At 46.6% G+C, this 10,197-nt stretch overlaps 1 protein-coding gene across 1 annotated transcript; it reads left to right on the top strand.

Annotated features, from left to right (window-relative positions):
* Positions 1 to 1,330: 1,330 nt before the first annotated feature.
* On the top strand, positions 1,331 to 5,309 carry LOC123135807 (uncharacterized). The gene is made up of 6 exons (XM_044555020.1): positions 1,331 to 1,707; positions 1,903 to 2,735; positions 2,831 to 4,383; positions 4,470 to 4,655; positions 4,834 to 4,891; positions 5,063 to 5,309. The coding sequence occupies exons 2-5, from the start codon at positions 1,908 to 1,910 to the stop codon at positions 4,844 to 4,846; spliced, it is 2,580 nt and encodes an 859-aa protein (XP_044410955.1). The 5' UTR covers positions 1,331 to 1,707; positions 1,903 to 1,907; the 3' UTR covers positions 4,847 to 4,891; positions 5,063 to 5,309.
* The last annotated feature ends 4,888 nt before the right edge of the window (positions 5,310 to 10,197 follow it).

The raw sequence follows: 10,197 nt of genomic DNA, 5'->3' as shown, positions 1-10,197 counted from the left end.
AATTCAGGGTACATCCTCTCATCCCCGTCATCGTTTCGGGGCACTGGCTCGTCAGGCTGTGCATCATCTTCTACATCCACTGCAGCACTCACCTGGCTTTCACTGCTAGTAGGTTTAGCCGGTCCTGACCTACGAGGAGTGCGTGGCCGTTCACTATTAGCAGAGTTATCAGGTGCCACAACCATTCCCTTTTGCCATCTTTTGGAGGTTGGAGCACGTCGATTTGAATTTTTACCAAAATGGATGAGAGCATTCAAAGTAAATAGATTTTCTACATGCTCGTCACAAGTTAGTGGCACAATTTTTTGCTCAAAACTATCGAAATATTTCAGTTCAACAACATCGGCTTGGCTCCAGGGACAATTAGAACAAAGGGAGTTGCATATAAATCTTTAAAAGAAAAAATTGTTTCTACCACCTTTGGATACCAAAATCCAGATAAATGATGCGCTTTTGTACGTCGTAGGATGCCAGTTTCCATTCTAACTACAAGACGAAAGGCAAGAGCTGGATCCATCCTATAGTTAGGCAGGCAATAATTCAGTCAAGTAGGCAACAATTCACTCGCCCATTGGTCAAATACTAGGCATATTATCGAGTTAGATCACACATTTCAAGGGGTTCGAGACCCAGCCAGAATCCATGAGTCCTCTGTTGCTCCTGGTTGGAGCAAATCCTGTCCATGGTCGATGGGACGGAGGCTGGTGTCCCTCGACATTGCCCAAGCCAATGCAGCTCAATCTATTGCCGCAGGTCCACCCTCCAGATACCCTCGAGCCAGTACAAGCCATGGGCACGGAACGCGGTGGTTTCGTGCACCGTGGGCGAGGGTTCTTGTCGACTGCATGCTAGATTGGGCGACGGTGGTGGGCTCGGTAGGTAGGGGTTTGGGGAGAGGGGCGTACGGTGCAGCCTTTCCTCAGTCGCCGCGCTGACTTTCGGCGGGTGCTCCGGCTGTGGCGGCAACGGTTCTCTGGGGAACGGCTGGTGTACGAGCTATTCGAAATATGGTAAGAGAGAGATGCTGCACCACGCGTGCAGTACGTTGCCTCCGCCCCACCTGTAAGGATATCACGCGGCCCCACTAGTCAGGAGGAGACACACAAAATAACTAGAGAATTGCCACTATACCACTAATGGAAACCACGAGTGCCAAAATACCACTATGAAAAACCGAAGTGTCAAAGTAGCACTCTTCTCTCAGTTTTTCAGGCCACAATAGCACTTCCGTTATATGTCAAAGAAATTCTGTTAGTCAAACCGTTAGCAACTTGTCACTTTTTCTAGTATTCCCAAATGCCCTCGGTAAACCTAAAGAGATAGAGAAAAATGCGCGACGGCTCCTCGTACACATCTCTCTCCCGTATCCTCCTCCTCCCAGCCCACTCATGGCGGCGCGCCGGCGCTCGCTCCGCTGCCTTTCCGCTCGCCCCACCGCCCTCCCCTAGCCTGACCGCCCAGCACCGCTTCCTGTGGCCTCGCCGCCCTCCCTGGACCCCCGACGTCGGCCTCCAACGACCCCGACGAGGCCCGACGCCAACCTCACAGGACCCCGGCGAGGCCCGACGCCGTCCTCCCAGGTCCTCCACGGCAGCTGCTGGGGCGGCCTCCCAGGCTCCCGCCGCCGCCCTCCCTGGCCCTCGACAGCAGCTTCCGACTCGGCTCTCCCCAGCAGCTCAGCGCCATACTCCCAGGGCCCTCAACCTTGTATGATTTTCCCCCTGTTACCTTAGTATTTTTCATTTCAAGTGCAGCAAATCCATGGTATATTTCAATTCTGTAGTAGTCTCTACCTGCTATTATGTATTGTCTCTAGCAACTAGTATCTACTGTGAATGGTGCTAGTATCTACTGTCAATGGTGAATGCTCCTAGATGATGAGCCTCTGTTTGTGTGTTTCAGATTCAATGGGAGATTTCAAAGTAGAAATAGATGTCCAGTCTTACTTAACGATTGTAGATGGCAGAAGAGTGTACACAAGGGGCAAAACATGGAATTTTATGGCCGGTCGGGGCTTGTCTGTGGCGCGGATAAAGGAGGTTGTGGAGGAGAGGTACAAATGGTCTGCTGATCAGAGAATGACCATTTGGTATGGATCTGGAGATAACGCCGTCCCATTGATCTCTGAATCAGAGATAGCCCAATTGTTTGATACATGTTCTAACACAAAAGTAGTAAGGTTCGGTGTGACCATTGAGAGCAAACAACAACGCAATGAACCTGCTCCTGTCATGACTGAGGAGATGGATGATCAGCCGGTTCACGCTCCATTCTTTGCTTGGCCGAAGCAAGCCTATGAAGGAGAGTACGAGGATGATGAGCCTGTGGGATGGAATCAGGAGAACACCTATTTGCATGAGGAGAATGCTGAATCAAAGGAGAATGCCGCACCACAGAAAAATGTCGAGCCAAAGGCTGCAAGGGTTCCATTGGGAACCCTGGATGTTGACAACTCTTATGATCCACAACATGTGCGAGGGGATGATGAGGCTTTACTTGCGAACAATATGGCTTCTACTTATATCCACGATAAAAACAATCCTCGAATTGAAGTAGGAGCCACATTTCCTAACTCTAAAGCATTTAGAGTTGCATTGAGACAACTAGCAATTAGAGAAGATTGGTCTTTTGGCACGCAGTATAGTGACACTCAGAGATTTAGGGCTAATTGCACTGATGAGGATTGTCCACGGAGGATACATGCCTCAAAGTTACCGAACACTAAAACTTTCATGGTATGGTTGTTTGCTTCTTGCTTTGGCTCATGTGACTGTTGATTCCTTTCTTTTTACTGTTGTTTAGGCACTTATGTTTCTTAATGTTATTGTAGGTAAAGAAACTTCCTTTTGGGCATACTTGTGGGAGTACCAATTGCAGCAAAGGAATGGCAAATAGAGATTGGCTTGCTGATAAAGGGAGTGCTGCACTTGAGGAGAATCCCACGGTGAGTGCAAAACAACTTAGAGAAACTTTGCAAAAGGAGTATGATATTAAGCTTCAGTACACCGATGTTTGGAAAGGAAGAGCTCGTGCAAAGGATCAATTGGAAGGTACATATAAGGAGAATTTTCAGCAGTTGTGGAACTTCAGAGCCGAATTGTTGGCAGCCAATCCTGGAAGTATATTTGAGATAGACATAAAAACAACTACCAACAAAAAGGGTGACATTGTGCATGTTTTTAATAGGTTGTTCATTGCCTTCAAGCCATGCATTGATGGATTTTTGGCAGGGTGCAGACCATATTTGGGGGTTGATGCAACTTTTCTTAGTGGGAAATACACCGGACAATTGGCAGCCGCAATTGGTGTGGATGGGCATAGTTGGATGTTTCCGGTAGCATTTGGAATATTTGAGAAAGAAAATACAGAAAATTGGGTATGGTTCATGGAGCAACTGAAATTGGCCATTGGAGAGCCACAAGGGCTTGCGGTCCATATAGATGCATGTAAGGGGTTGGAGAATGCCGTTTCTAAGGTCTACCCAAATTGTGAACATAGAGAATGCATGATGCATCTAATGCTTAACTTCAAGAAAAAGTTCAAAGGTGACATACTAGATAATATGTGGCCTGCAGCTTGGACATATGAAGTAGAGAAGCATGCTTCCAGGATGGCAGAAATACAAGCACAAAGCGCCGAAGCAATAGCCTATTTGAACATGCATCACAACCGTGTGTGGACAAGAAGCAAATTTTCAACAATGACAAAAGTTGAGTATGTGTGCAATAATTTGGCAGAGGTTTTCAATAATTGGATTAAGGACATGAAGCAGCTTGCATTGGTTGAGCTTTTGGACAACCTTAGGGAAATGATAATGAAATTGTTAGAGAAAAGGAGAGCCGTTGCCGGTGCGCTTCTAGGTTACATACTACCTAGTGTGATAAAGGAGTTGAATTTGAAAAGCAAGGGGCTGCATTATTTGGAAGCAAGAGCATCGCCAAATATAGCTGAGATTTCAGGAAATGGATGGAGGCACACCGTTAACTTGGAGAAAAATGAGTGCTCTTGTAGGAGATGGAAAATTTGTGGTAAGCCATGCACACATGCTCTTCGGTTCATATTCTCCAAAAAAGCCAAGCTTGAGGATTATATTGATGAGTGCTTCTCAGTGGCAAGGTTCAAAGCGGCATATGAGGGAATTCTCATGCCAATTAGGGGCAGGTCCCAATGGCCCAAGGTAAATCCTGGATTTGATATGATCCCTCCCAAGCTTACCAAGAGTGCTGGACGTCCAAGAACTAGGAGGATAAAGAATTACACCGAAGGTGGAACCGGCAGAAAACATAAATGCAAAAGGTGTGGAGCATTAGGTCATCTTCGGAAGACATGCAAGGAGCCAGAGATTGAAAGTGACGCGGACCGAGATGCTACTCCTCCTCCACGGTAATTATTTCAGGAGTCTAAATTCCTTTCACTTGTTGCCAAATGTCTTGCATATTAATTGCTAATAATGTTGTATTGAACTGTAGGAAAAAATCAAAGGTTGAAGCAAGCATTGCAGCTACTTCTTCTCCTATTACACCAACTAAGCAAGGTACTCAACTTGGTACTCCTACAAGTCCAATGACAAGGCAAAGGGCAGCAACTATTGCAATTGCTTCAACACCTCCTAGTGCCTCTACAAGGAGCAAAACTGCTGCTCCTAGCCCTCTTCGGTGAGTTTAGTTCATTTGGTTGTGAGAACCATGATGTTTTGCTCATGGTATGAGTTTGATGTACTGGAATGCAGATTATACTAGCCACTTGTCTATTCCGTTCATTAATTTTCTCTAAAAACATTCGGATTCTAAATTGCCTTCATCCTGATCCTTACTCCATTCTCTCTAAAAACAGCAATGCCATGTGAAGGAGGATATCAGCAAGCTTTTGGATGTTGGGCGCTCCAGATCAGGTTGCATATTTTGTTCTTTTATGTTATGTGACTTGTTGGTTATTCTGCTGTTGCTCACAACCTTTCTTTTCTGCTATCATGTGGGTAGTACTAGAAAGAAAACATCCAACACTAGGACATCTACATTCAGGAAATGTCATAATACTAACTAATACCATTTTCAACTTGCAGATATATGGATTTTGGTTCGTCAATCAGGGAGAGCAGAGAGCTACATTTCCTTAGTCAGTTGCAGTTCTAACTGTTTTTATTATAACTTGTAGCAGATTAATTAGACGCTATGTAACCGGAGCAAGTACTCCTATCCTATGGTACGATGACTGTTTGCAACTGTGCTTGCATGCTTAGTAGCAGAATGGTGTATGTGATCAGGAGGTGCTCCTTTGCTAATTGCTTTATTGTGCTGTGAGAACCATTCTGTGTCCATGTCCATTTTGTGTTGAAGAGGTAAGAGCATGCAAGTCTTTTTTGGATGATATTTGTCTCAGTTATGAACTAGTGGTATTCTGGCTAGAGAAAACTGAAGTGAGTCCTATTTTGGCAAGTTGGCTTTTACTAGTGGTATTTTGGCATGTTTGGTTTTGACTAGTGGTACTTTGGCTATTGTCTCCAAAATAACTAGTCGGGAGGTAACGGTCAAACGGTTTGACTGGACGTCAGTGCAATGTTCGGGCTTATGTGAGCTCGTGGTGCAGGGGGAGGGAAAAACTGAGAAAAGTTAGTTGTCTTGGGCAAAACTGAGCACAACTAAGCAACTAGGGGCACAGAAAAAGAAAACACTATTACTATATTATTCAATAATCTTCATCAAGCTCCACCACTGTATGCAACAGAACCTAGATAATCTGGCTAGTCGGCTAGTCAGACTTAATATGTGACTTTAAACAGAGAGCATAACCACTCAAATCACACCAAACAACTTGCCCACACGCACATAAAGCCAAACATCGATTGCGGCCGCCAACACGGTGGCCGCCAGAAGTAGGTTTGAAAGTTTCATATCTCAATCGCCGGCGCATGGGTGGGTGTCGGGGGGTGGGTGTCCGACGATCGAGAGATGAACCTCTCAAACCTACTTCTGGTGGCCGCCGTGCTGGCAGCCACAGTGTATGCGGATCCGAGGTGGAAGAAGGCCGCCATCGGCGTTGGTATCGATCTCTATTGTTTGCTCATTCTCGTCCTCGTCATCATATGGTACAGGCGCCGAGGAGGGTGTTTGTTCTTGTCGCAGCCTCCTCTCTCCTCCGATCATCGTCATCGCTCTTCCTTGGGTCGACGAGATCGCGCCTCGTCTTTCGGGCAGCAAGTGGCCGCCGCCAACCAAACGACAAAGGTGCTGCTCCTCGTCCGCAAACTTGGGGAGCCCAGAGTGAATGAAGAGACGACACGTGAGGCTACGCAAGAGCTCCTGTTCCACGCATATGAGCCCCTCGCCGACGACAAGATTGCCGCCATCGCGAAAATACCGACCAAGACATGGACGCCCTACGTCTCCTGGCTAGATATGCTGCCGATGTAGTTTGATTATTTTTTAGAGAAAAGGCTAGAGCCTGACTTTATAAATAAAGCCACATGGCAGCGTCACAGGAAACCGAACAGTATCGAAACCAGCTAACAAGACAACGCATAGAGTGCACGGAGCTAATAGTTTGAGAGAAACCAAAGAAGGAAGGATACAGTCAACTGCCATACACGGCGCGCAGGCCGGAAACGAGAGAGACCTAAACTCCGCAAACAGCACCACCAGGATTAGACGACGGGATCCCGCCCGGAAATGAGAGATGCCGAAGCCCGAATTTTGACGATGAGCAGGTCCAGGGCATCCCGATCAACCTCCTTAGTCAATAATCTCCACTGCTGCAATAATATACATGATTTGAAAAGAACGTCAGCAGGCTTAGATGGGAAGATATGCTCAATAGTAAATTTGTTCCTAATGGTCCAAAGAGCCCAACATAAGGCTCCCAGGCCTACCCAAAACACCCTCTTGGTGACCCCAACCAAAGCTTTGGCTAGGGTTCGAATATGGGTAAAAGAGGAGGGGTTCCAAGAGACCTGAAGCCAAGATCTAACACAACACCAAACCAACTTGGCCAGCACGCAATTGAAAAAGATGTGATCAGAGTTCTCCAAGGCCCCACAAAGATGACAAAACTCCGAACCAGGCCCATTGCGCTTTTTGATCTGGTCAGCAGCCGGAAGGCGACCACGAAAGGCTTGCCAAAGGAAAATTTTAATCTTAGGAGGGACTTTGGACTTCCAAACGCAAGAGAATCTGGACGAAGGAGTACCACCAATAAGTCTAGAATACAGCGACTTGACCGAAAATCTACCTGAGGCCGAATGAGGCCACACCACAGAATCGGCCGACTCCGAGAGCACGGGGAAGAGGGCAGAGAGACTTTGCCAATCTTCCAACTCTTCAGGAGACAGGGCCCGACGAAAAGCCAAATCCCAATTATTAGCTGCCACCTCCGCGATGGAGATATTCGGATTAGGACAATAAGAAAACAGAACCGGAAAGCTCGCAGCAAGGGGGGCATCCCCAGACCACCAGTCCAACCAAAAGCGAACAGCCATCCCATTACCAACATTAAATTTAACATGTTCCAGAAAGATCGGTCTGACTTTGACCAGGGATTTCCAAAATTGAGACCCGCGCCTGGCGGTGGCAAACAGTGGGTTGGAGTGAGGGAAGTATTTAGCCTTGAGAATCAAAAACCACAGCGAATCGGCCCCACTAGTCAAAATTTCCCACCACCACTTGATAAGCAAGCAAATGTTCATTACCCGAGTATTAATAATGCCTAACCCCCCAAGGTTTTTAGGCTTACACATATGTTGCCACTTGACCAGCCTATATTTCCGTTTGTTATCCACGAAATTCCAGTAGAAAGCTCCCCTATGTTTGTCGAAACCAGCATGCACGCCATCCGTAAGAAGATAAAAGCCCATAAGAAACATGGGGAGAGAGGATAAGCAGGAGTTAATTAGAGCAACTTTGCTAGCATTGGTATTGTATCTGCCCCTCCAAGGAAGCACCCTGTTCCCCACTTTAGCTACCGCCGGAGCAAAATCTTTAGCATGGAGCACGCCAGGAGAAATAGGGAGTCCTAGATACTTGAAGGGAAAGGAACCCAAAGAATAGTTAAGAAGCATGGCAACCCGCAATGCTTCAGCCCCATCCACACCCGTCACCAGGACCTCACTTTTAGCGAAATTGATCTTAAGACCCGAAACAACTTCGAAACACATCAGGATGAATTTCAGGTTAGCAATGCAGGCATCATCCAACTCCACCAAGATAATAGTATCATCCGCATATTGCAAGTGGTAAACACCCTCCGGGAGTAAATGGGAGACAACAGGAGCAATGTGACCACAGTGGGCCGCCCTGGAGAGCATGCACGAGAAGGCATCGGCCACAAAATTAAAAAGAACAGGGGAAGCAGGATCCCCTTGGCGCAGGCCCCTACCATTTGCGAAGAAGTTGCTAACAAAACCATTAACCGAAACGGCAGTATGGCCACCCGAGACCAGCTGCATGATACGATGAACATAAGCACCGTCGAAACCTTTAGTAAGAAGGACCTGCTTGAGGAAGGGCCAGCTAACCGAGTCATAAGCTTTCTCAAAATCTAACTTAAGGATAATCGCTTTAGCTCTACGAGCGTGAAGATCGTGAACAATCTCATGAAGGGATAGGATACCATCGAGGATGAAACGCCCTTTGATGAAAGCAGATTGATACTGACTAATAACTCTATGAGCAACCGGCGACAAACGTTCGCAAAGCCTTTAGCCGGGAATTTGGCAAAGTTGTTAATCAAAGCAATAGGCCGAAATTGGGAAATAACATCAGCACCCTTAACCTTGGGGATTAGGGATATCACTGCGTAGTTCAGGCGGGAGATATCGACAGTACCAAGACAAAAACCCTGGATAACTTTACAAACCAGCTGTTTCAACTGGGCCAAAATTTCCGAAAAAAGGAATGGAGAAGCCGTCTGGCCCAGAAGCAGCATTGGGATTAGCAGTGTTAACAACATCCCAAATTTCCTGATCAGAAAGAGGAATCATCAAGGAGGCATTCTCCTCGGGTGAGATTTTAAGACCTAAGTTCCAAAGGGAAGGAGAGATAGAGAAGCCCAATTGAGGTTTAGCCCCCGACAACGAAGAGAAAAAATCCACCACATGAGCCATAATAGCAGACTGCTCCGAAGATCGCGTACCATTAATCAACAGGCTATTGATACTACAACGCCTACGCCTACCGTTCGCGATCGCAAAGAAATATGCTGTAGGGGAGTCACCTTTTAGAGTCCAGTTTAGAGTACCCCGCTGACGCCAATAAATCTTAGCCTGGTGGTGCAACTGCATTAAAGCGGCCTCAAGATTGTAACGAACCGCCCAACCATCGCCAGAAAGCCCAGTAGAGTCAGCCGCGCGATCCAGCGACAAAATCTAGTCCTCGAGGAAAGATTTGGTACGACGATCCTCCGCCGCACGATTACGAGACCAACCTCTGAGGAATTTACGCAGGGTATAGGAGCACGAGTGCCAATCATCCAGAGGCCCAAAAGAGCTAGCATTGGAGGAGAGAGAAATGGAAATCTTCGCTGCAACCATGTCAACAAAGCCATCCACAGACAGCCATGAGGCATCGAATTGAAATCTAGCCGGAGGCCTAAGGTTAATGGAACCGTCGTCAAGAATTAAGGGGGTACAGAACCGATAATGCATTTGGCGTTAAGAGAAGCCCTAGGGAACAAGGAATCCCACTTGGGACAAAGGAAGACTCTATCAAGCACTGATCTAATAGGATTAGCCTGATGATTGGACCATGTATAGCGGGCTCCCCCCTCGGGGAAGCTCACGAATAGCATTGGCACTAATGAAGTCATTAAAGGCATTAGCTAGAGGCCAGGAGAAGATATCATTACTGTTGTCATTAGGGCACCGCAGAAGATTAAAATCTCCCCCGATAACCATCGGTAAGTTACAAGAATCGATCTTCATCGAAAGCTCATTAAGGAATAAAGCTGACAGAGAATGGTCCGCAGGCCCATAAACAATAATAAACTCACAGAGAATATTCATAGCTTTATGAGATAGACCAACACTAGCCCAAAAGATCCCATGATCAAAAGCAACAAAATCAAAGATATCTTTATTGAAGCCAATCAAGATCCCACCAGAATGACCCGAAGCAGGTAAAAATTGCCAATTAAATCTGTCCATGCCCACAGTAGCAGAGAAATCGTTAGGGGAGAAGGAATCCTTGAAGGTTTCAACCAGCCCCACAA

This window comes from Triticum aestivum, chromosome 6B (genome assembly GCF_018294505.1).
Source record: "Triticum aestivum cultivar Chinese Spring chromosome 6B, IWGSC CS RefSeq v2.1, whole genome shotgun sequence".
NCBI classification, from domain to species: Eukaryota; Viridiplantae; Streptophyta; class Magnoliopsida; order Poales; family Poaceae; genus Triticum; species Triticum aestivum.
Note: the sequence above shows the minus strand (reverse complement) of the source record. Positions and strands in the feature narration are given on the sequence as shown.

Excerpts from the sequence above, each read along its gene's own strand:
- LOC123135807 (XM_044555020.1), top strand. The coding sequence starts at position 1,908 with ATGGGAGATTTCAAAGTAGAAATAGATGTCCAGTCTTACTTAACGATT. Across the intron at positions 2,736-2,830 it reads CGAACACTAAAACTTTCATG|GTAAAGAAACTTCCTTTTGG; the intron begins GTATGGTTGTTT and ends ATGTTATTGTAG. Across the intron at positions 4,384-4,469 it reads GATGCTACTCCTCCTCCACG|GAAAAAATCAAAGGTTGAAG; the intron begins GTAATTATTTCA and ends ATTGAACTGTAG.